This window comes from Dreissena polymorpha, chromosome 1 (genome assembly GCF_020536995.1).
Source record: "Dreissena polymorpha isolate Duluth1 chromosome 1, UMN_Dpol_1.0, whole genome shotgun sequence".
Lineage (NCBI taxonomy): Eukaryota > Metazoa > Mollusca > Bivalvia > Myida > Dreissenidae > Dreissena > Dreissena polymorpha.
Genome location: NC_068355.1, coordinates 139,933,052 through 139,960,814, shown reverse-complemented (window position 1 = coordinate 139,960,814; position 27,763 = coordinate 139,933,052). Strand labels below are relative to the sequence as shown.

Below are 27,763 nucleotides of genomic sequence, written 5' to 3'. Positions count from 1 at the left end.
ATGTTCATATGGGAATGTCCATCTACAAACTAGTTTAAAGATGAATTGTCTATCCAGTTTTTTACACAACATTACAAATTATGCCTGTGAAAATCTCTATAAAAATTGAATGAATTATCTTACTATTATGTGATTTTAAACTGAATTTAAACACAATAATTCAATGTTGCTTTTCATTGTTTAATGCAAGGTAAACCTTTCTAAGCAAAGAATTCTCATGAGTTATTAGCATAGCCAGTTTGCCAGCTAATTCTGACTTTAACTTTCTTGGTGTTTGAGTCTGGAAGGTTATATAAGTAAACAACAACAATTCTTGCTATTAGCGGTGGTTGGAAGATGAACACCGTCCCAATCTAGAAGAAGAATATTTTAGCCTCGCTTTTGGAAAATGGTACATAATGCTTGTGCGTGAAGTGTTGTCCCAGGATAGCCTGTGCAGGCAGCACAGGCTTATTAGGGACAACGCTTTTCTGATCTTGTTTTCAAAAAGGAAGTCTTGTCTGAGATAAAGATCTAGTTGAAGCAGAAAGTGTCATCCCAGCTTGCACACATGCTATATTAATAGTGGCCAACACTTTATCGACATGTATTAAGGCCAGAGTTTTTTATCTTCTGTTTAACGGGAGCGCCATATCCAATTTTTCAAAAAATAAAATAAAATTAAAATGGAAAAAAATAATTTTATTTTTTATTTTTTCCTCCGCATCCAACAAAAAGTGTTCTTTAAAAAAAAGATATTAGTGTATTTTAGCCTTGGCTGTTTTACAAAACAATGCTGTGTTTACAAAACAAATAACTTTGAAAACACCCCGAAGTCTGAACATTTTATCGGCGAAAAAGTATGTCCGAATATAGTACTCATCCGAAAAATAGGTTGGTGTTACATCCTGTTTTTTGTTTATCGGATGAAATTCATTTCGCCCTAATTTTCAAGTAAATCCATAACAAACAATACCTGTAAAGCAACCTCCCATTTAAATTCCAGCAAACACAATTTATTTCCTCACACCCGATAAAAATAAATACAAATAATCCAATAAAGTTAAGTCTCCAATAGTTTTCACACATTGCATCCTCTATGGAGCTAATGTATTAATGCTGTATCTGAAGTACTGCATGCTGCCGGTAACGTAGTATTGATCAATGCCTTTTGGCCATTTGCCACCTGCTGAGGTGTTACAGTTTACAGTTTTAACTCCTAGAAATCGGCCCCAATATCAAAGACCTTTGATGTCAACCGACAGCATTGACAGCTTGTTTTTTGAGGGATTGGTTTAATTGACCTCATTTGGTAACACTGTTGTGATTGTCAAAGACTTGTGTATGTAAATGTTTTTATTGTTGTTTCTACTGGAATTTGAGTATAGGGTAATTATAATGTTTTAATTAGAAGACAAAATAAATATTAAATATTTATGAATAATACCAAATTACCCCCCCCCCCCAAAAAAAAATAAACACTTTCTTTTTTTAATTGTGGGGTGGATGGGTAGTGTATGTAAATACAATTTATATTAAGCACTTTCATGCACACTTGAATGCAGTAAGAGGGTTGTTTATTGTGTTGTTTTCTTTATACTTGATTGTTGATTTAATTAACTATAAAGTGGATTGAATAAGCAGGATTCATAATGCACATCTTGTATTCAGTAATTTTAAAGGGTAAACACTAATGCAAATAATTACAAGATAAAACAAAAAAAAACAAGACTTCTCCTTATTTCTCCTGACTTCTCCCTAAAAAATGCCAGTCAAGACAGAAGTCACTTCTCCCTAAGATTTGACCCTAGGCCGACCCCCGTAAAACTGTCAATAAGCTGTAATTGTTCTTACTATTAGCTCACCTGAGCAGGAATGCTCATGGTATGCTGTTGTGATTGACACCATCTGCTTTTTCAACAGTTTGTGTGTCCTCAAAAGTTTGCTTAAACATTTAACTTCTTTTCATGTTTTTAAACTTTTTTGAGACCCCTCACACTTTAAACTGACTGGACACTGTGTGGCAATACCAGGCAAGTTTACAGGTAGTTATTTTTACTGTTTTTAGTAACTTCCAAAAATTAAAAATACATTTTTATGTCCCCCACTATAGTAGTGGGGGACATATTGTTTTTGCTGTGTCTGTTGGTTGGTTGGTCTGTTGGTCTGCGCCAACTTTAACATTTGCAAAAACTTTTGCAATATTGAAGATAGCAACTTGATATTTGGCATGCATATGTATCTCATGGAGCTGCACATTTTGAGTGGTGAAAGGTCAAGGTCATCCTTCAAGGTCAAAGGTCAAATATATGGGTCAAAATCACTCATTTAATGTACACTTTTGCAATATTTCAATATAATTCAAGATAGCAACTTGATATTTGGCATGCATGTGTATCTCATGAAGCTGCACATTTTGAGTGGTGAAAGGTCAAGGTCAAGGTCATCCTTCAAGGTCAGAGGTCGAATATATGTGGCCAAAATCGCTCATTTAATGAGTACTTTTGCAATATTGAAGAAGGCAACTTGATATTTGGAATGCATGTGTATCTCATGGAGCTGCACATTTTGAGTGGTGAAAGGTCAAGGTCAAGGTCATCCTTCAAGGTCAAATATATGGGTCAAAATTGCTCATGTAATGTCACTTCTGCAGTATTGAAGCTAGCAATTTTATATTTGACATGCATGTGTATCTCATGGAGCTGCGCATTTTGAGTGGTGAAGGGTCAAGGTCATCCTTCAAGGTCAAACGTCATATACGGGGACATTGTGTTTCACAAACACATCTTTTATTATGCTTTATTTTTATTTATTTTTTCTACAAAACTTTTTTTAAGGTTTTATTTTTATTTTTTTCCCTCCTCCTACTCAAACTTAAAAAAAAAATCCGGTTAAACAGAAAATAACTCTGGCCTAAGCTCAGTTTTCCCAGAACAAGGCTTATAAGTGCTTGGAAGATGAACAGTATAGAACACTGCCTCAGTCTATAGAGAAGATTCAAGAATATATTTAATCAGGAGTGTGATTTTTCTGCGGATCCGCGGATTTCCGCGGATCGGGTTGTCCCGGAGGTCACTTCTGAGATTCGCGTTAATTCGTTTTAAAAAATGTGGGGGAGAGGGGCTACCACCGATTCTACGGACGTATTTTATAAGCGGTCCGAAATATCAGTGGCCTGCGAAATCTCTCCGCATTTTACACTGTTGATTCTGTCTAAGCATTTTTAAAACGAGCGATATAATTGGCTGTCGTTTCCTAATCTTCCAATTAAAATCGTTTTCTTAAAATGCGCTCAGCTGATTTGTTTGCAAATGGCGCCTTGTGAAGAGAAAATTAAGATTACTGAAATGACAAATAGCAATCGAATAAACGACTGACATCACCTAGTCTGATAGGAATAATGAAATGTGTTTGTCAACAAAAAGACTACATTTTAGATACAAGCAACACATATTTTGTTAAGAAATGTGCCCACTGAATTTGTGTCACGGAAACCACTGTTTGCAAATTGGAGTTTAGTCTACTCGCAAAGTAAAACAAGAAGAGTATCCTTCGAACATGGAAATAGACAAACATGATTTGATTTATATGTCTGTGGGTCTGTGTATAATCAGATGCATATGCATATTCTGCTTTATTATGTTTGTCACGCTGTTCAGTTAACTGAAATAGCGTTGAACTGAGTGAAGATGTGAAATGCAAGATATTGAAAGGTAAACAAATTAAATATATTAATTTAACTCAGTTAATACATCATTAACACAAGAAGAACACTTAAAGGGATCTTTTCACGCTTTGGTTAATTGACAAAATTGAAAAAAGTTGTTTCAGATTCGCAAATTTTCGTTTTAGTTATGATATTTGTGAGGAAACAGTAATACTGAACATTTACCATGGTCTAATATAGCCATTATATGCATCTTTTGACGATTTTAAAACCAAAAAATTATAAAGCGTTGCAACGCGAAACGATTGAATAATTTGGAGAGTTCTGTTTTTGTCGTTAAATTTTGTAAACTACGAAGATTGCTTATATAAGGTATAAAATACATCAAGTATGTGTACTCGGCGGAATAGCTCAGTAGGCTAAAGCGTTTTTACTTCAGGACTCTGGCAGGACTCCAGAGGTCACTGGTTTGAAACCCGGTCCGGGCAATGTTCTTTTCCTTTTTATGCCCCCCTTCGAAGAAGAGGGGGTATATTGCTTTGCTCATGTCGGTCCGTCGGTCCGTCGGTCGGTCTGTCTGTCGGTCCGTCCACCAGGTGGTTGTCAGACGATAACTCAAGAACGCTTGGGCCTAGGATCATGAAACTTCATAGGTACATTGATCATGACTCGCAGATGACCCCTATTGATTTTGTGGTCACTAGGTCAAAGGTCAAGGTCACGGTGACCCGAAATAGTAAAATGGTTTTTGAATGATAACTCAAGAACACATATGCCTAGGATCATGAAACTTCATGGGTAGATTGATCATGACTTGCAGATGACCCCTATTGATTTTGAGGTCACTAGGTCAAAGGTCAAGGTCACGGTGACCCGAAATAGTAAAAAAATAGTTTCCGGATGATAACTCAAGAACGCATTCGCCTAGGATCATGAAACTTCATGGGTAGATTGATCATGACTCGCAGATGACCCCTATTGATTTTGAGGTCACTAGGTCAAAGGTGAAGGTCACGGTGACCCGAAATAGTAAAATGGTTTTCGGATGATATCTCAAGAACGCATATGCCTAGGATCATGAAACTTCATCGGTAGATTGATCATGACTTGCAGATGACCCCTATTGATTTTGAGGTCACCAGGTCAAAGGTCAAGGTCATGATGACCCGAAATAGTAAAATGATTTTCGGATAATAACTCAAGAACGCTTTTGCCTAGGATCATGACACTTCATAGGTGCATTGATTGTGACCCGCAGATGACCCCTATTGATTTTCAGGTCACTAGGTCAAAGGTCAAGGTCACAGTAACAAAAAACATATTCACACAATGGCTGTCACTACAACGGAGGGCCCATATGGGGGGCATGCATGTTTTACAAACAGCCCTTGTTTTAATTTTATTCTTGATTTTTTACTGATGGCTTTTACGATCCAATGTTTACATTTATCGATATAAAGCTTTTAATGAATAATGAAAAAATGCCAAAATCTGTGAAAAGGCCCCTTTAAGTGTGTTTGTTTATATTTAGTCCATTAACTGTAATTCAATACATTGAAAAACTGCTGCTATTGATCACAATAAATTCTAACTTAACTGTTTACTTTGCATCCTCAGTATGTTAAATGTGAAGTTTAACAGGTTTTTATAAAGAAATATTGTTATGAAGTTCAAGAAGTTGTTTATTTTAATGTCTGTTTTAAGGTTTGTCATTGCGTTATGCGCGCCATTCGCGTAGTCAAAATCAGTTGACAGAATTTTCCTCCCCTCTGACTTTGCCTCAATCACACCCCTGTTAATGGCAATATCATAAGAGTGTAACTCTAAATATTTCATTCACCATCACAAACAGTACTTTAACTTAATAAACTTAAATAAACATACAGCATTGTTTTCTTCACAAGTTAAGAATGAAGCAATTATTTTGATCACGAGTACAATTGTCATTATTACAAACTAAGTTGTTGTGTATCACATTATGAAAACGTTACATTTTGTAATTACTGCACAGGTTCTATAACTCATTGACTCAACATCAAGTGCTAGTTCAGACTTTATTGTTTAGTTACTTCCCTTTGAGAGTAAATTCTTGAAATATGCAGTAAAACTTCTGAAAATAATGTGGCATAAATGATAAATGGTGTATCCAAAGATATACAATTGATAAAACCCAGTGATAAGTTATGAAGACAGTTACAGTGCTGGGATTGTTGTTATGGCCTGTTTGAGAGATTAAACTCAAACTGTACAACTGACATGTAGAGTGTGTGCATCTACTGTGGACTGTCACATGATTTGATTGTGATATCTATATTTAGAACATCATTTTAACCCATGTGATAAATTTACTTTAATGTTATTGTGTTGTTGAGAAGAGCTGTGGATGAAGTTCTTTAATGTTTATTTGACAATATAAACACTAAACAGGTTTGTTAAAAAAGTTTAAACTTTGTGGTAAATTTGAATATAAACTGTGTTCATTTGATGTAATAGATTTATTTTCAGTAGTTTAAGTCTTATTGTAATCCAAATTGTGACTATGCTGTACATCTTGTCAGGTGATATTTATGTGGTGATTATGAACACATGCAGGGTGTTTACTGGACTGGTATATATCACTACACCTGGCTGGCATATAGGTACACATGATAGGAGCCTGTTTACCTATTGTACTCCACACAGCTTGTCATAGTTGATGTGTCTATCTGGGCATGCATTGAGAAGTGGCAGTCAGTTGTTTCGGAGTATTACTCTGCATGGGAGAAACTTGCAAGCTCTCTTTCGGAATTACCATTTGTCTATACATTATTGAGTTGCTTTTGGATATAAAGTGGAAGCAATATTAGATAGGAATATCGGTATAAATGTCAACTTGTATTGAAGACCAATATTGGGTGTTTTTCATGGTGGAATGTGGAAAAGCCATGGCGAAAGAGTACATACATGAATGTGCTGTGTTTTAGAGTCCATGTCAGCCAGTCTTTATGACACACTTGCAGTTGCTAGAAGGCGCAGGTAATTGTATGGGGGTCGCGTGCAATTTAGTTTAAAACTGTATATTTTAGCTTGATTGCATCGAAATGAATGAAACTACTTTTAGATTCCTCTCTCAGGGTAGAACCAGTTACTGAAATAAGTTCAAGTCCTGCAGTGGTAAATTTTGAACAGGGCTTGCTCAGATTCTGGTGTTTCTATAAGCAGGCCTGTGCAATTTTCTTGGTTTCATGAAGTTTCTTGGTTTCATATAATATTATAAGAATTCTGGCGTACTTGGATGAAATGGTAATATTTTTGATTGATGAAAAGTTTGATATACTTTGAAAGACTAAAGCAACTTTATAATACACTGAACTTTTATTTTCAGATCAGGGTTTGGTTGTGGGTGATTTTTTTATCATTTCACTTTTTGGAAAATTTGATACGAGGATTCATTTAAACAATTTATATTAAACATTTGCCTTAGTTCAATACATCAGCAAGCTAAATGTTCAATTTTAAGTGTGAAAAACAAGTAAATAAACATAGTGGAACAGGGCAGCTGCTGTGTGAATCTGGATTCTCTCTTGGCGTACATGTCTCCAGTATTGTGTGAACCTTTTTATCCCTACGTTTTTCTGTCCGTCCTGGCCACCTGCTCCTCCGACACTTTTAGCACTAGAACCTTGAAACTTACATACATGGTAGCTATGAGCATATGTGCGACGGTGACAGTGATGGAATTTTGATCTGACCCCTGGGTCAAAAGTTATGGGGGTTGGGGCGGGGCCAGGTCAGAGATTTTCACTCATTTTTATACGCCCGTATAAAATACGGGACGTATTATGTGAAACCCCTTGGCGGCGGGCGGGCGGCGGGCGGCGGGCGGCGGGCGGAAGGCATCACTTTGTCCGGACTCTAATTCAAATTGTATTCATCCGATCTTCACCAAACTTGGTCAGCAGTTGCATCTAGTTGATATCTAGGCCAAGTTCGAATATGGGTCATGCCGGGTCAAAAACTAGGTCATAGGGTCAATAAGTGCATTTTCAAAGGGGCCACTTTGTCCGGACTCTAATTCAAATTGTATTCATCCGATCTTCACCAAACTTGGTCAGATGTTACATCTAAATGATATCTAGGTCAAGTTCAAATATGGGTCATGCCGGGTCAATAACTAGGTCTCGAGGTCACTTAACGCATTTCAAGCATTGAGCATGGTGTCCAAAACCTGTTGTCCGGACTCTAATTCAAATTGTATTCATCCGATCTTCACCAAACTTGGTCAGCAGTTGCATCTAGTTGATATCTAGGCCAAGTTCGAATATGGGTCATGCCGGGTCAAAAACTAGGTCATAGGGTCAATAAGTGCATTTTCAAAGGGGCCACTTTGTCCGGACTCTAATTCAAATTGTATTCATCCGATCTTCACCAAACTTGGTCAGATGTTACATCTAAATGATATCTAGGTCAAGTTCAAATATGGGTCATGCCGGGTCAATAACTAGGTCTCGAGGTCACTTAACGCATTTCAAGCATTGAGCATGGTGTCCAAAACCTGTTGTCCGGACTCTAATTCAAATTGTATTCATCCGATCTTCACCAAACTTGGTCAGCAGTTGCATCTAGTTGATATCTAGGCCAAGTTCGAATATGGGTCATGCCGGGTCAAAAACTAGGTCATAGGGTCAATAAGTGCATTTTCAAAGGGGCCACTTTGTCCGGACTCTATTTCAAATTGTATTCATCCGATCTTCACCAAACTTGGTCAGATGTTACATCTAAATGATATCTAGGTCAAGTTCAAATATGGGTCATGCCGGGTCAATAACTAGGTCTCGAGGTCACTTAACGCATTTCAAGCATTGAGCATGGTGTCCAAAACCTGTTGTCCGGACTCTAATTCAAATTGTATTCATCCGATCTTCACCAAACTTGGTCAGCAGTTGCATCTAGTTGATATCTAGGCCAAGTTCGAATATGGGTCATGCCGGGTCAAAAACTAGGTCATAGGGTCAATAAGTGCATTTTCAAAGGGGCCACTTTGTCCGGACTCTATTTCAAATTGTATTCATCCGATCTTCACCAAACTTGGTCAGATGTTACATCTAAATGATATCTAGGTCAAGTTCAAATATGGGTCATGCCGGGTCAATAACTAGGTCTCGAGGTCACTTAACGCATTTCAAGCATTGAGCATGGTGTCCAAAACCTGTTGTCCGGACTCTAATTCAAATTGTATTCATCCGATCTTCACCAAACTTGGTCAGCAGTTGCATCTAGTTGATATCTAGGCCAAGTTCGAATATGGGTCATGCCGGGTCAAAAACTAGGTCATAGGGTCAATAAGTGCATTTTCAAAGGGGCCACTTTGTCCGGACTCTATTTCAAATTGTATTCATCCGATCTTCACCAAACTTGGTCAGATGTTACATCTAAATGATATCTAGGTCAAGTTCAAATATGGGTCATGCCGGGTCAATAACTAGGTCTCGAGGTCACTTAACGCATTTCAAGCATTGAGCATGGTGTCCAAAACCTGTTGTCCGGACTCTAATTCAAATTGTATTCATCCGATCTTCACCAAACTTGGTCAGCAGTTGCATCTAGTTGATATCTAGGCCAAGTTCGAATATGGGTCATGCCGGGTCAAAAACTAGGTCATAGGGTCAATAAGTGCATTTTCAAAGGGGCCACTTTGTCCGGACTCTATTTCAAATTGTATTCATCCGATCTTCACCAAACTTGGTAAGATGTTACATCTAAATGATATCTAGGTCAAGTTCAAATATGGGTCATGCCGGGTCAATAACTAGGTCTCGAGGTCACTTAACGCATTTCAAGCATTGAGCATGGTGTCCAAAACCTTTGAACGGGCGTATTTTGTGACAGTTTGGCACTCTTGTTTAATTTTATATTACATTAACTTCTTCATTTCTGTACCTATTTACTTCAAATTGATACTGAGCCTCTCTTATGACAATACGGTCAATCTCAACTATGCGTGGCCCCATTACCAACCCTTGGGCGCCCTGGCCACATATGCCACGCCCACCCAAAATTGTCTTTTACTATAAATTCTTCATTTCTACACAGAGTCACTTCAAATTGATACTGAACCTCTCTTATGACTTTACGGTCAATCTCAGCTATGCATGGCGCCATTACCAACCCTAGGGCACCTTGCCCACATAGGCCACGCCCACATAGGCCACGCCCACCCAAAATTGCCTTTTACTATAATTTCTTCATTTCTACACCGATTCACTTCAAATTGATACTGAACCTCTCTTATGACAATACAGTCAATCTCAGCTATGCATGTCCCCATTACCAATCCTGGGGCCCCCCCGCCCACATAGGCCATGCCCACATAGGCCACGCCCACCTAAAATTACCTTTTACTATTATTTCTTCATTTCTACACCGATTCACTTCAAATTGATACTGAACCTCTTTTATGACAAGACAGTCAATCTCGACTATGCATGGCCCCATTACCAACCCTGGGGCGCCCCAGCCACCACCCAAAATTGCCTTTTACTATAATTTCTTCATTTCTACACCGATTTACTTCAAATTTATACTGAAACTCTCTTATGGCAATACGGTCAATCTCAACTATGTATGGCACCATTACCAACCCTGGGGCGCCCCGCCCATAATGGGCCACACCCACCCAAAATTGTCTTTATCCCCACGCTTTTTGAAAAGCGTGGGGATATTGTGGTTATCTCTGCTGTCTGTCCGTCCGTCCTGGCCACTATCTCCTCCTACACTATTAGCACTAGAACCTTGAAACTTACACACTTGGTAGCTACAGGCTTTTTCCGCTCCATTTTGGGAATACGCCACACTGGAATTTTGGGAATTTCGCGTCATGAAAACCCCCATTTTGGGAAAAAATTTATTCGCAAAATTGGCTCAATTGGGAAAAATTATTGCATGTAAATAGTGTTTCTTATATTTTAAAGAAGCCGTTAACTGGTAAATAACGACTATTTTGATAACTTATTATTAAAATTTTACAAAGTATTGTTGCGAGCCAACTGTTCCGTATTCTTGTCAGGAATAGTTCAATAATAGTTCAATAATAATAATGTGGTTTTTACGCTTATTTACTAAAACGAGGAAAACAAGTCATTTTAAAACTTCATTAATCTTTTATTCTTTAATGTCGAAATTCATAGAAGTTATATTTTCATTAACACAACGTAAACATTAACAGTGTAAATTTCTTAACGGTTCAAATACACCACACAATACGATGATTTCTCAGAAATAAGTCAAATATTTTAAACAATTCTCTCACGCAAGTGTCAAACACTCATTCACCACAAGAGTATACGTTTTAAATAAATAAACAATCTTTAATATATTAATATAAGATATCTTTGTTGGGTTAAAGTCTATTGTTTAGTTACAGTAGCAATTAATATGAATTTAGTTTATATTAAGTTTTTCTTACAAGTTTCTGAATATTTAATAAAAGATGTTATGCCCTTGATGTTATGGCCTGACTGAATTACTTAATAAAGTTCCTGGAACCTTAAATACTCGAGCGACCCAAAAGGTTGATCAATGCCCAGTTTTTATGGCCCGACCAAGAATTCTTGGTCGCCTGCCCCAAAATTACTGGTCATGTACCCAAAATAAATGGTCATTGCCCCAAAAAATGGGTCAATGACGTCGATTAACCACAAAAAGTGGTCATGAACGCTCGAAATGCATTGAAATGACATCACGCCAAAAGACACCGCCATATTGGATTTTGAACAAAAATTTATGTAAAACAATCTATGGGCGCTTAGAAAGATGGATACACCACTTTAAACAAGTATTTAACAGAGATTACATCATATCTAAAAATAACCTGTTTCATGCTTAGTTCACTGCAGACAATAGTTCAAACCTGACCATAATGCAACGCGACAAATGGCTGCGACCAGATCAGAAATAAGAATGGTCTGACAATAAGGCCACATTTAAAATATTGTTGGTTTGCCCTTTACCGACCCTAGATTTTACAGGTGGGTAGGTAGATAGGAAAATTATTTTATTTTATTTGAGAAATTATATTTTTAATACACTAATAGTCTAAGAATATTTAAAACACTGTTATTAAAGCACTGTTGCAGTGTACGAAGCCCTATGTAGCTTAACCACATCTTGTTTGCTGTGTTCTTGCATATATTAATATCAAATGCATGCTTGTGTGTTATTACATCAAATATTTATTCAATAAATGATGTTCATTGCTCAAATACATTTGTAATTATTTAACTGCAGTTAGTTTCAGTGTGTGGGTATATTTACGCTTTAAACATATATACTCGAGTGTTGGCGATGTATTTAGCTAAGAGTAATTAATATATTAAATAAGTTTACCTTTAAATATCAATTTCACTAACATGCCGTTACAGTAAAATGTATAGAATGGCAAACATAATAAAGCAGAATATGCACATAAATCTGATAAAACACAGATCCACTTACATATAAATCGAATCATGTTTGTCTATTTTTGCATTTTCGAACGATAATTCTGTAACTGTTAGATGTATTTTTCATCGCGAGAAGACTGCATTCCGATTTTCAAGCACTTGTTCTGTGACACAGGAACTTAAAAATTTTTTTTTGGTCCTTATATATATATATAATAAGAGTATATATATAAGGACCAAAAAATTTGTTTCAAGTATCTGTGTTCTGTGACATTCAGTACATACATTTCCAAAAAAATAGTTTTATTTGTATTTAAAACATACACTCCATCGTAGAATGACACGCGATTTTCATTAATCCATACTAATTATATGACGTCAGCCGTTAATTCGATAGTTATTTGTCCATTTCATTGAGCATCGTTATTTCTTTTTATTGTCTGCCATCTTGGATCACGTAAACAACATGAGTGCAACGAACGTAAACTCGTATATGTCCGACTACTATTGCGATCCAATAGTTAAGTATGATGTCGTTCATCGAGACGCCATTTTTACGGAACACCACTGACCGCGATGCCGGTTATAGACGCTTGCATTACTGCGCATTCTGGGGCATATGAAATTCCAACCATCAGAGCGACCTAGATCGGTCAGGGGCGATAAGAATGGCCAGGGATATAAATACGCGCACAAATAGATATTGCAGTCGGCTCTAATATGATTGGCGAAAAAAAACGAAAATAAAAAAAATATGTTTTCAGAAATCGCAATAAATTTTATTGGTCGGGGGGTAAAAAGTGGGTCGGTCGGTAAAGGGCAAACAAACTTAATTTTAATTTAGGCCTAACCTACGAAAATGTACTCATTTATGCATATTAAAATAGATATACGACGAAGATGACAAGGTATGATCACTTAACATCATGTTAGTGCAATACGTGTGAACACACTTAGATATAATGACATAAAATCGAAGATCAAATGCAGTAACAACAACAACAACAGTGGACTTTGCATTAAACGGATGAAATGATTTTAAACAGCTATGTCTTTTGTTTGTATGATGCTCTGTGAAATGAACCAGTTCACATGCAAATTAAATTATGGCTGCTTAAATATTCAACACATGATTTATATTCATAATATGTATAAACAAATGTTAGGTACATTTGATGTTCCTATATGCAGGGCATATCAGTATTATGAACATGTGAGATAAGTGCAGGTTTTTAAATCTGAATTTGGGGAAAAGGCCTGGCCTTTTTTGAGGTGAAAAAAATCGTGCGAAGCGCCGGATTTTGAGGAAAATAAGGAAAGTCTTAAATAATCATTAACATATTTTACAGGTTTTAAAACAAATTCAAGGCAACAGATAATTTAATTATGCAACACTTTCTATTTTCTACACCGGATCAGGTTTACTTATATATTTTAAGGTAAAAAAAAAAAATTTTTTTTTTTTTGGAATTGGGAATTTTTTTTCAATTGGGAAAAAAACAACCAGATTTGCATTGGGAATGGGGCTGAATTTCGGACCCGTGGCATAGGGCGGAAAAAGCCTGAGCTATGAGCATATGAGCGACTCTGCTCTATTTGGAATTTTGATCTGACCCCTGGGTCAAAAGTTATGGGGGTTGGGGTGGGGCTGGGTCAGAGATTTTTACTCATTTTTATGTCCCCCACTATAGTAGTGGGGGACATACTGTTTTTGCCCTGTCTGTTGGTCTGTTGGTTGGTTGGTTGGTCTGTTGGTTGGTTGGTTGGTTGGTTTTCGCCAACTTTAACATTTTGCAATAACTTTTGCTATATTGAATATAGCAACTTGATATTTGGCATGCATGTGTATCTCATGGAGCTGCACATTTTGAGTGGTGAAAGGTCAAGGTCATCCTTCAAGGTCAGAGGTCAAATATATGTGGCCAAAATCGCTCATTTTATGAATTCTATTGCAATATTGAAGATAGCAACTTGATATTTGGCATGCATGTGTATCTCATGGAGCTGCACATTTTGAGTGGTGAAAGGTCAAGGTCATCCTTCAAGGTCAGAGGTCAAATATATGTGGACCAAATCACTTATTTTATGAATACTTTTGCAATATTGAAGATAGCAACTTGATATTTGGCATGCATGTGTATCTCATGGAGCTGCAAATTTTGAGTGGTGAAAGGTCAAGGTCATCCTTCTAGGTCTAATATATGGGTCAAAATTGCTCATGTAATGTAACTTCTGCAACATTGAAGCTAGCAATTTTATATTTGACATGCATGCATATCTCATGGAGCTGCACATTTTGAGTGGTGAAGGGTCACGGTCAAGGTCATATTTCAAGGTCAAACGTCATATAGGGGGACATTGTGTTTCACAAACACATCTTGTTTAAGGTTATTTGACTAAAATTTCTTCATTTCTACACCGATTGTCTTCAAATTGATACTGAACCTCTCTTATGACAATACAGTCAATCTCAACTATGCATGGCCCCATTACCAACCCTGGGGCGCCCCGCTCACATAGGCAACGCCCACCCAAAATTGCCTTTTACCATAATTTCTTATTTCTACACCGATTTACTTCAAATTGATACTGAACCTCTCTAATGACAATATGGTCAATCTCAACTATGCATGGCCCCGTTACCAACCCTGAGGCGCCCCGCCCACATAGGCCACGCCCACCCAAAATTGCCTTTTACTATAACTTCTTCATTTCTACACTGATTCACTTCAAATTGATACTGAACCTCTCTTATGACAATGCGGTTAATCTCAACTATGCATGGCCCCATTACCAACCCTGGGGCACCCCGCCCACATAGGCCACGCCCACCCAAAATGGCCTTTTACTATAATTTCCTTATTTCTACACCGATTCACTTAAAATTGATACTGAACCTCTCTTATAACAATACAGTCAATCTCAACTATGCATGGCCCCATTACCAACCCTGGGGCGCCCCGCCCACATAGGCCACCTAAAATTGCCTTTTACTATAATTTCTTCATTTCTACACCAATTCACTTCTAATTGATACTGAACTTCTTTTATGACAATACGGTCAATCTCAACTATGCATGGCCCCATTACCAACCCTGGGGCGCCCCTGGGTCAAACATGCGGCATGGGGATACGCGTCGGCCTCTGCCGCGCCATTTCTAGTTAATTATGAATTTACATTCTATGCTCAATGTTGCCATGGAGAATGCTGCACCCTGTCAATGTATGTGGAAAATACTAATAAGATAGTATAGCTTGCCAGGCTTTTTCCGCCCCATGCCACGGGTACGAAATTCGGCCCCATTCCCAATGCAAATCTGGTAGTTTTTTTCCCAATTGAAAAAAAAAATTCCCAATTCCAAAAAAAAAAAAAAAAAAAAAAATTTTTTTTTTTTTTTTTACCTTAAAATATATAAGTTAACCTGATCCGGTGTAGAAAATAGAAAGTGTTGCATAATTTAAGAATCTGTTGCCTTGAATTTGTTTTAAAGACTGTAAAATATGTTATTATTATTTAAGACTTTCCTTATTTTCCTCAAAATCCGGCGCTTCGCACGATTTTTTTCACCTCAAAAAAGGCCAGGCCTTTTCCCCAAATTCAGATAAAAAAACCTGCAGTTATCTCACATGTTCATAATACTTTGTAAAATTTTAATAATAAGTTATCAAAATAGTCGTTATTTACCAGTTAACGGCTTCTTTGAAATATAAGAAACACTATTTACATGCGATAATTTTTCCCAATTGAGCCAATTTTGCAATAATTTTTTTCCCAAAATGGGGGTTTTCACGACGCGAAATTCCCAAAATTCCAGTGTGGCGTTTTCCCAAAATGGAGCGGAAAAAGCCTGCTTGCTTACTTAGTCATTTTATGGTATTATATGTGCTGTTCTATACATACTGCGTTGCAAATCTAAATTAAGCTATGGATGCTTTATCATAGTGAGTAACATAATTCCGGTGATCTAATTAAACAGTTTTCCTTATGTTGATAGCTTGTTGATTAAGAACTTCTGAGTGTTTGTGTAGTCAAGTTTTTTGTTGTTGGTTTAAAAAAATATATGGGCCTTGCTCTGTAAAAAGGGGGTTTAATGTATGTGCGTAAAGTGTCGTCCCAGATTAGCCTGTGCAGTCCGCACAGGCTAATCAGGGACAACACTTTCAGTTTGTATGGTATTTTTCGTTTGCAGACAGTTTCTTCTGAGCAACAATCCAGTAAAGGCGGAAGTGTGATCCTTGATAAGCCTGTGAAGACTGATCAGGCTTATCTATAGGATTACACTTTACGCGCATGCATTCAACCCCCTTTTGCAGAAGAAAAAACATGTTTGCATCATCAATCCTAAATGTCAGGCTAGCTGAAATACACTCTCTGGTGGATTTGTTTCCAAAATCAAGGCTGATTGTTCTGTAACCTTGGTTAGTGCATTATGATTTTTGAAGTTAGTTTTGAAGGAGCATTATGCCTTGAGATTATTGAGATATATCATGTTCATACTTCATACACTAATAATTATTCCTTTAGTGGTGTAGCAAGAGGGTATAGGTTCACACCGGGTCTGTCCAGGTTTAGCCCCTGTCTGTTTGTCTGTCAGTCCGTCCGTCCATCCCTCAGAATCTTGATCATGGTATAACTCAAAAGTCCCTAGCTACGTTTATGAAACATATATCTGGATAGAGGGCCATTTGGTTAACATGCATGTTATTTCAGTTATTTTGTTGACCACAATTGTGGTTGCTATGTTAACAGTAATAATTGAAAACTAAAATGTGCATCCTGTCTTAACTAAAAAGTACTCAAGATAGGTCTATAAAACTGATGAAGAACCAGTTCTTACCCCACATGATTATTTACACAGTAAGGGACTGCAGCACTGTTTGTCTGTGACAAAGCTTGTGTTTGGATAGACTTTGTGAAGTACAGTCTGGTATCCATTACCTATCACATCTCTTATGTACTGTGCTCTTTGGATGTTATTTATGCGGTAATAAGTTTTATGGTTTAAATGATACCGCATTGGTGGCATAAAAGGCTGGTGTGATGGATTAGTAGTGATGGATCACTAATATGACTAGGTGTGTCTCGTTTTTTTATGCTCTGCCTACCCAAACTGACAAATGAAAAATAAGTTGTATGGTTGTGGTCAGAACAGCTTTTGAACATGTTGAATATTATGTGTTATGATGTTAAATATATTTGATGTTTATTGTTTAATTCCTCCTGGAAACAAAACTGATGGGCTGTGTTGAGTGATTGTGTAAAGCAAGTACCGAATTTGTGATATTTAACTTGTTGTTTCGCTTGGTAAATACTGGAGAGACATCCTCATCACTCAAGTTTTTGTACTGGTTTCTTGCCCTTCAGGCCTATCAGAAACAACAATTTCTGGACTGCATTTTTGTTTAGAAGAGACTTCCTTTAAAATTCAATAAAAGCCAAACTGTCCCTCTGATTTGCCGATCATGGGGGATACTTTACGCCCATGTATTACTCAAGCCTTTCAAATAGCTTGGCTCCTTTTTTTCAAGGAAAATTAATGTGTTGGTTGTTGGAAAGTTATGCACACAGTTTTTTCCCCAGAGAATCAATATCACATGTTGCACCACTATTTTTATACAAGAGACTAGAGAACTGTTGGTTATTGATTCTCTTGTGTGCAGCATCGCATCAGCCTTTCAGTGGTGATTGTTATTGCCTTAAAGCCTTAACATTATCATTAACACGATATTTTAATAAAGATAGTTTAGCATTAAAAAGAAAAGAAGAAAAATCTGGTCACTCATTTTGAAACAATACAGCAAATGGATTAAGTTTACTTTGTAACATTTCTGTTGATATGACTGTATTCATAATTGACACCTTGAATGTTGTATCATGCTGTTACTGTTCCAAGGAGATTTATCTTCAATGTATGATTCATGATTATGCTATGATCATGTTCTGTATATTGGCTATTTCGAAATATCATGATATGTATGTATATCCATTTTGTGCAGTGAGTAATACCATCTCTTTGCCTGTGGTTATTAGAAAACATGTCCATCAAGTAGCTTCATACCAAGATTTTTAGGTTGCCCCGAGTGTATTTGGTTATTGATTTATATTCAGGTTGTTTCTGTTTCTGTTAGCCAAAAGCTCAAAACAAAAGGATTGGTTTTGTTGCTATTCAGCTTGAACTGTTTTCATCCCTTTGCAAAAGGCCTTTAAGCACAGGGGTACACCTTCCTGTGTCTGAATTTCTATAACAGGGTTACCCTTGTACCTGAATTTCTATATCAGGGTTACCCCTGTGCCTGAATTTCTATATCAGGGTTACCCCTGTGCCTGAATTTCCATAACAGGGTTACCCCTGTGCCTAGATTTCTATATCAGGGTACCCATGTGCCTGAATTTCTGTAGGTTAAATGATGCTCTGATGACCAGTTGTAATTGCAAACATATATTTGGTTCAGTTTTAAATAACACTACATAACACCAAGTCAACATAGAGCAAAATGTTATTCTGACCCATCACATTTAATTGCTTTGTGATAATAAAAGGTATAGAAGTAATATCAGTCAAATTGTTTGGACATATACATTCCATTGTAGCCTCGCTCTGGAAATTCTGGACATAATTCATTGGCATAATGTGTGGTCCCAGATTAGCCAGTTAGGTCTGCACAGGCTAATCAGGGACAACACTTTCAGCCTTAACTGCAGTTTGCTAAGAAGAGACTTCCTTTAAACGAAACTAACCATAAAAGCGGAAAGTGTAACTCTGAAAAAAAAAATCACTTCTGTCTTTCAGATGATGGTTCGGTGACCACAGATGAAAACGGCAACCCGATCGCTGAGGGACCCGTCGCTTTCAACAAGACGACATACTCACAAATGAGAGAGCCTCCCCCCAGCAGCCATGAGACATACAGCTATGGCACTTTTCCCGGATCCATCGACCAGTCTAGCTCACGACAAACCAGCACCCTTGGCAACGTTCAGGACAAACGCAAGCGCAAAAAGAAAACGAATAACGAGGAAGTGAAAAAAGCCGAGGATATTGATAACTATAAGGGTAGACTACCACTTGAGGAGGTTCTGAGTTTTATTGGTGGGCAGAATGAACCAAATAGAAAGCCTAAAAAGCCTGCAGCTACAACTGATGACATTCCATCAAAAACCCAGAAAGCTAGTAAGAAAAGTAAAGACAAAAAACAGAAATCTCCTTTAGCTGTTGTTTCCAACTCTTCGGAAGTGACCAGTAAAGGTGTTCACAGTGCTCAAGAAGCCACGTTTAATGATCCAGTGGCAGTATCAGTGATGGGAAATTCAGGTGCAAAATCTGACTTTGATAAACCTGTGGCAAATGGGGATATAGCTGGTGTGTATTCTAATAGGGAGGATGTTGAACACTCATTGCTCAAACCTAAACCAACAGTTACTGAAAAAACAGTGTCGGCTAGTGATTCAAAGAAAGAAAAAGACATACTGGTAAATAGAAAGGAAATTATTCCAAAGGATGAGAGAAAAGAAATTATTCCAAAGGATGAGATAGTTGAACTCACCATTAACCAGGTTGATGACACGAATGTTGGATTTACAAAAATTGAAAACAATAAAAAGAAAGCAAAGCTACCTAAAGCAGAGAAAACAGAAATGATTTTTTCCAAATCAGAAGAAGACAGCAATAGTTTAAATAGCGTGACAGTTAAACAGAAAAATGCTAAAAATAAAAAATCAAAACCAGCAAGTCCGACAGTGAAGATGGAGACTGAGACCGAGGTAGTGGAAGTGACTACCTCTGCTTGTGTTCCAAGCCTGTCCTCTGACGACCTGCTAGACAACTTTATTTTCACGGACCTTGATCTGAAAATCCCTAAGGAAGAGGACTTTCAGGTTGTGGGCAAAAAGAAAAAGAAAGTCACGACGAATGAGAAAGAGAAACCGAATCATTTCATTCCACCGGGTGCGAACCATAAATCAAACCGCCGTCTGGACGAGAAACGCTCTGTCGCGGCGGTTGTGAATCACAAGATTGCTCATCATGTTGTCTCCCCCCAGGGCCTGTCTGGTGACAATGAAGGACGGACGAGAGACTTAAGTCCGTCTGCATTCCCTGCACTGACGGTTACAAAGTCCGGGCGACAGGCTGCGCAAGAGGGCCGCAGAAACTCTACCGGAGACGTTCCAATCCCAACTGGGTTGAAATCTCAGGACGACAGTGATATCGAGTCTGTGAAGTCGCTGCCAGCCACTCAGGGCAGTGGCCTTGGAGACTGTGCGCTCTCTCCGCGGTTTTCATACGCAAGAATGGCTGCAACTGTTTCCGCAAAACCAGCGGATATCGAGCAGCAAATAGAGCAAGCTGTGTGTGGTGGAAACTGTGATCTTGAGCCCAAACAGGCTGTGTGGAAGGGCTCCCCAACAGAGAGGCGACATTCTATAGGTTCTAGTCCAGAGGTAGTGAACAAAAACACTGCGTCAAATAGCCAGACTGTGGGGAATGCGGTGAAAGGGGGGTGTCAGGATCACATTCTTGCGGATGCTGCCCTGAAACCTAAAGACACTAAAAAATCTGTTGGTGCAAAAACAACACAGACATCTAGTGGTTCAAATGCAAAGAATGTGAAACTGAAAGTGGGCAGCATCAACCACAGTGAGGATATCGCGGTTTCGTGTGGCAGTGACACTTCACAAAGTGAATCAAGAAAAATCTCTGCAAATGCCAAATTGTTTCCATCGCCCATTCAGTCCAGTGAGCCTGTGTTCTCTTTCATTGCCAACTTGAGTCCAGATAGTGCTACCATAGAGAATTCTGCTGAACTCCTCAGGCAGGATGCAAACTTTGAGAATTCCAGTATCGTCAGTAGTTGTAGTGGAAATTCAAGTGTCACTAATGCAACTGTAGTTTCTGTGCATAAACTAGAGAATAGCAAAATAAGGCCACCTAATGGCTCCTATGGTAGAAAACAGAAATCTGTGATCTTTTTAGATAAACGTGTTGAGGAAACACCAAACCTTGGCATTTCATTTGGTTTTGATAGTTCAGAATCTGAAGCTCAAAGTGAAAAGGCTCTACCTGAACCAGACCAGTGTCACCTCAGAATTAAACCAGACAGTGATAGTAAAAATCCAGTTACGACACAAATAAACGATATAGTAGTGTCAGAAACATCTATCTCTGCATCAAAAGCTTCATGTGTGCCGTCAAGACAGCTGGACACACAAACCAGCAAATTAAGTTCAGTCAGTGATGCTAGTTCAGAATCAGTGAATAAATCCCAAATTGTGCGACTGAATGGATTAGTGAGTCACGCATCTCAGGGGGATTATATGGACCTTAAAAAGGAAGAAAACGATAGAAACATTGTGCCACCAGCGGAAAATAGTTCAGATGTTATCGTAGAAAGCCAGAAATTGTATGTATCCAATGAACTGGGTGGGGAAAATCTAGTGTATTACGGGGAATGTGTAAATGCAGTTAAGAAGCTGGTGAGTGTTCCAAGCCCAACTAACGGTCCCCATCTCTACTGTGGACTAGCCAGGTACCAGGCTCGAGAGGAGTCTCCTAGCAACTTTAACATCAACGAGGCAGCGTACTTCCTCACAAGAGGTTGGTGCATTAAGAAAACAATTTGTGTTATTTCTATGTGCAATACAGAAATACTTGGGTCAATCTCTCTTTAAATACTTAAGGCTATTTTTTCAGTAGTTTTTAATCTCTTTAGATCACCTGAGCACAACAGGCTAATGGTGAGCCGTTGTTATCGCCTTTATTCTGTTGTTTGTTGTTTATTATCAACATTTGCTGTGTGAACACTCTAGAGATCCCATTTACTTCCCAGTTTTTTTTTCATAAGCAGCAGCGAAATATTGGCAACCACCATTAGCTGTACCTACATTTTCACCAACCCAAGTTCCAAATTCCCCATCGTCTGTCTGAATGTAAACAAAGTGGCCATGGAGACCACTGTTACAAAAGAGTTTAACATTTTGCCAATACATTTTACGGCAACAATTTCCGGTTATACTATTAATCATTCTGATTGGATTGATCATAATCTGACCATACTTGGTCCACTTGTGAGAACTACTTTTTTTGAGGGTCAGCAGCACTGTGTTACTTCGTTAAAACATTAGCCCTTAATGAAACTTGGTCAGAACATGTGTCCAAATGATAAATCACATGAGTTTGAAAGTGGGTCATGTGTGTCAAAACTTGGTCACGAGGTCAAATTAAAGAAAAAAACTTTTGTACACTTAAAAAGTCATGTTTGTTTGTGCAATCTTTATGAAACTTAATCTGAACATTTCGTTGTTATTATTTCTGAGACAAACGTGTAATAGTTACCATCCATTATCCATATGTCCACCATGAGACGGGGCAGTTTTGCCTATGTTAAAAAGTACTCGTTACATCTTTAAAAACATGGCAGCTAGATGTTGGGACATTTTTCTGTAGTACAAGTAACATGTAGTCTATCTCAAATGAGGGCCTGGCAGTTCCTTTGCTCTCTAGTTAGTTACACCATGATTTATTTTTTCAGTAACTGTTATTCTAATTTCTTAGATTTATCTTCAACTAAGACTCTGTGTCTGGTGTAACACCAATCTCTGTATCTCTTCAAAACAGGTGGCCTCTTGCAGTCACACTGTACATTGGTACATCTGTCTGTCCCCCTACCTCAAAGGTCAAGGTCACAATTAGAGGCCATAAAAACTGGGTAATAAAACAGCTTTTGTTTGACAAAAGCAGTTTTAAAAAAATATTTAAAAAATGGGGCATCTATGCCTTTTGGACACATGTTTTGTCCAGTTTATTTTGATGTACATTGCCATTTTTATTAAATGATTTTGTTGAATACAGTCTGGACTAGTCAATGAATCCTCCAAGTTTTGACTGGGTAATTTCATGTACTTTTTGCATGCAATGATTCTAAGCCAGTGCCTTCCCCAGGAATTTGTTCAGGTGCCCCGGGGGTGGGTTCGGGAGGGGTGTCCCCTCCCGACGTTGATTTTTTTTTAATTTAACGTGTCAATTCACGTTCTGTGGTGCGTTATAACTCAAAGAAAAACAGCGTCAAAAGACGTCATTTGGTGCACTATGACTCTTCAAAAAAATCCCCCAGTCATTTAAAAATATTTTTTTTTTATTGTTTAATTGTTTTAAAACTTTTCCGCACAAATAGTAAAATCCCGACTCGAACGATTCCCCAATACATCCGTTTCAACCCGACTCTATTACTGTATACTTACTATTTTTCAAGTTTCTATTTATTACCCGATAATCCCGTTTATTCCGTTTTTATCAATCTCTTTCTGGTAAATATTTACGATAAAAGCTTTCAGTTATTTCTTTAACACAAACCTTGCCATTTTTTAAGTGACTATTTATAGATTTGATGAAATATTGCCTCTGAATATGCGTCAATCCCCTGACCTGTTGTGTGCTTGTTAAAACGCTCAATACACGTCATTTGTATGCAATAGACGCGACGTTGTACATGCTGCATAATTTTCGCGCTCTTTTTAATTGAGAAAAAGATTCGACACAAAATAAATTTGCACTGCTTATTTGAAGCAAAAATATTTAACGTTGCGGTAACATTTACATTCGGAAGTGTGTTTCGGATTAAAAACGCGTTAACATCGACTTACGGTAATGGGTTTCGGATTACAAATTTAATTATTCCCATTTGAGATTTCAACAAATATTAACCGTTGCGTAATAAATTCAACGATAATTTGTTTACACACTTTACGAGTCGAATAAATGTTTTGACGGAATTATGCATGAAATTCACGTTGTCCACGAGGATCACGGCCGGTTGCCATCATCAGTCTTCTAACTATCGATTATCGGACGAAACATTTACAAGTGTGCGTAATTAATTCAACGAAAATTTGTTAAAGCGCATTACGTGTCGAATAAATGTCAAAAAAACGAGGTGAATCAGTTCTATAAATGGACATGTTGAAATATACATGTTCTGGAATTAAATAAATTGTTATCACATAATTGTAACCGCTATAATAATTAATTGTTTACCACTTGCAATTAATTTCTCGTATTAATTATGAGTCATAGGTAACACTTGTTTACAGTAAAAAGGTGTGATGATGATGCCCGAAACCGTCTTTAATGTTGTGCACTGTACTAATTACCGGTTTTATATTACTCAAATGGTACAACTATTTGCTAATCAAGCTGCGATAAACTCTTATTTCATGCCCGACGTCAATCAAAAATAATGGTCGATAGTTAACCCCGCCCCCATAAGCATTCGCGTAACCGATTGGACGATGAACTTCACAGTTTGACGACTGGAAAGTTACCAGATACATCCTTGTCAGCATTTAAATGACCGTTTAATGTTAGAATAATCGATACGCGCGTCATGCTATTCTCTTATCAGTGGATTATCCATTACCCCATGTGGTGTTTATAGCGATTACTTGTGAAAGTAGGTACCGAGTGCTCTTTTAAAACAGGGAATATTGATACACTGATAGGGAAACCTTGATTTTTTTGGACAATCTCCACTTTCTTTTACTGAAAAATACACTGATCGGAAAATTTCAAGCGCCCCGGGGACTCTGATTTCGAAATTCAAGCGCCCCGGCAAGGGGCGCTTAAATGGCCTGGGGAAGGCACTGTAAGCTATTTTACATTTATAATTAGGGCTGTCACGATACGCCGTGAGCGTACCGCGGTATATCGTGGTACGGCAACACTGTATCGCGGTACGTACCGCGATATTTTACAGAATATGTATCTTTTACTTGTTTCCTTAACCGGTCGACTTACGGTAATTGGAGGATATCTGTAAAGAAAACAACAGAATAACAAGTTTTACAAACTTTATTAAACTCAATAATCAAAAAATATTGGTATCATAGTATGACAAGAAACTGTAAAAGAAACTGTAATAAACTTGATAGAAGTAGTCATTGTTATTGTTTTTGTTATTTGCGTCTTTTTCTAAAATGCCTGCCATGTTGTTTACAATAGTTGTGACTACGATCTGTGTAAATCGAACGCTTCAAGGGCATGTTTAAAATGCGGAGTCAGCAGGCCCAGTATTGAAAATCCGTAGCGTTCTGACTCTTCCTCGACTTATTCAGAATCTTAAGATAACATGATTTGGAAGTGCCATGCTTTGAACGATCGATATACTAAAGAAAAAAAAAAAGAAACAGAATAAACATCTTTTGGATAATTATGAACTTATTTGCAAAGGAAATCTGTCCCAAATTCCAAAAAAGGTACGGACCCATACATCGCCGTATTTTAAACGTGAAAGTTAAACATCTACCAGTGGAAGCGCTTGCTTGACCTGGATATTAACAGATTATTTATTTAGCCCTTTTAAATCGCTTCTACAGTTTTCAAAACGATATCTATATCAAAATAATTATGTAATGTATTTATATCTGTGCTAATATAATAATATTTAAAAAACCGGTGCGGCAACGCCGTACCGCGGTGCGATTTTTTTCACGACATGCACCGCGATATACCGGTATACCGGTGAATCGTGACAGCCCTATTTATAATAGTGAAACATGAGTTTTTATGCCCCCGGCATATAGCAGTTGAACCAGTGTTTTTTTTCCTTCTTTGGACCGTTCCCAAAATGAACCGGACCCGTCCCAATTGCCGAAAAAAATACAAAAAATCCCAATCAAAATTGAGTAAACAATCCCTGAAAACGCCAACTTGACCTATTTCAAGACCGTTTTAGGTTTCGGCCGATTTGACTTCTCAATCAATGACTGGTTTAAACATTTAACGTTACATTCGTACATTAAAAACGTGTATGTTATCATTTTTATACTCACAAGTCCTAAAACTACACAATAGACATTGAGAAAACACATTTCCTTGATTAGATATAAATTATCCGAGTAGTATTAAATTGCTAGGTCATGACCTTTGACATTGCAAATGGCGGACGTATTGTAGTTGTACCATTCAACCCGGGTTCAATTCAAAGCTTGCTATTCAAATTACAAGTAATGGTGATTCAATAATGGAGAAAGCATTAACTGGATTTAACAAACGTTTGATAAGGTTTTTTAAACCAGATAACAACAAGGAAAATTTGGATTATTAAAGTTAAACAGGTAAGGCAACTTAAGTGTACATATTTCGGACATGTATAGTATTCGGATAAACAGTAATAGATGTAATGGATGCCCCATGCATTAAGGTTGTGTTTTGTTACAACAGCAGTCATAGGAATGATGATAATATAATGATGATAAATATGTGATGAAAAGGTGCTACCGGTAAATATTTTAAATGACTTAAATGTTTTAAATATCGTTAAAAGTTCGGCATCTGTTTCGTCCACCCACTCCCCTCGGTACACTGCAACAAAAATAAGCACTTAGTGCTCAGATAAGGCTATGAAGCCTGCCGGTGTCTGGACTCTCATCAGCCCAGAAAGACACCATTCTTGATATATTTAAAGGAGATAAAAACAGAGAACTCTGTAACAATCTGTGTTCTGATAGCATGTTGTTGTTTGTGCAAGACTGTGAATGAAAGTTAATGTTGCTTTCCTGTGTCATTTAAAGCTGACAAAAGTTAAACAAAGTCATATTAATACCATTCTCCAATTGGTACAATTCACAACTTGATTTTTCCCAATTTGAAGATTTCGGGACTCGTTTTTTCCCAATTTGGTGATTTCACGAAGCGAAAAATTCCCAATGGCATGGGTACCGGACCCGTTCCCAATTGGGTGAAAAAAATCACTGGTTGAACTGTCCGTCAGTCTGTCTGTCTGTCCGTCCGTCCGAAAACTTTAACATTGGCCAAAACTTTTACAATATTGAAGATAGCAACTTGATATTAGGCATGCATGTGTATCTCATGAAGTTGCACATTTTGAGTGGTGAAAGGTAAAGGTCATCCTTCAAGGTTAAAATTAAAAAAATACAATCCAATGGAAGTAATAAGCTTTAAAAGGGAGATAATTTCTAAACCTGCCAAATGATATATTGAAATTTTATTTCAAAGCGGCGCAATAGGGGGGAATTGTGTTTCTGACAAACACATCTCTTGTTTTGTATAACTTAAGTAAATTTTATGAAGTACAAAGTAATATGTTATACTGTACTCTTGGTTATGGTTAGATCATAATTTCAATTTATACAGATATAAATGTACATACATCAAGATAGTCACACTCAGGCTAGTATTTTCTTCTTTCGGGCCATCCTTAAAAAATTGTTTGTTTGGCACAACCAGACCCAGGTAAATTTGGGTGGGTCGGTAGGTAGGGATTTTATTTTATTTTTAGTATATTTTTTTTTTCTGACATTGAACTCTGACATATACCAAACTGAAAGGTAATTATCAAATTAAGCTCCAAGTCTTCTGCCTCATGAAAGGAAATTGGTAAAGATTTTTCTGCATCGTCCGTATCATCGGACGTGTATTCGTAAGTCTATTTTTTCCATAAAGAATTTATATAATATAATCGACGAAAAATACTTTATCCGAAAACGACAGTCCGAAAAATTGTACGCGTTTTGCACATGAAATAAAATGTGCATATCGTTTGACTACAGAAAATGAAAACAAGTAACCTAGCAAATACGTAATTAATATACTATTTGGTTGACATATTACTTTACAATAGCATAGTTTGTGAGTAAAAAACAGCAAAGTAATTATAACATTTTAATTTCAATCAAGAACAGAAA

The 27,763-nt window shown here is 37.4% G+C and overlaps 1 protein-coding gene across 2 annotated transcripts in view; it reads left to right on the top strand.

Annotated features, from left to right (window-relative positions):
• LOC127852312 (uncharacterized) overlaps positions 1-27,763 on the top strand; it is a 73,450-nt gene that overhangs the window by 26,184 nt on the left and 19,503 nt on the right. For both annotated transcript variants that reach the window (XM_052386255.1, XM_052386251.1), the window contains one exon: positions 18,858-21,659. In XM_052386255.1, coding sequence (XP_052242215.1) covers positions 18,858-21,659 — 2,802 coding nt within the window. The remainder of the gene's footprint in view (positions 1-18,857; positions 21,660-27,763) is intronic.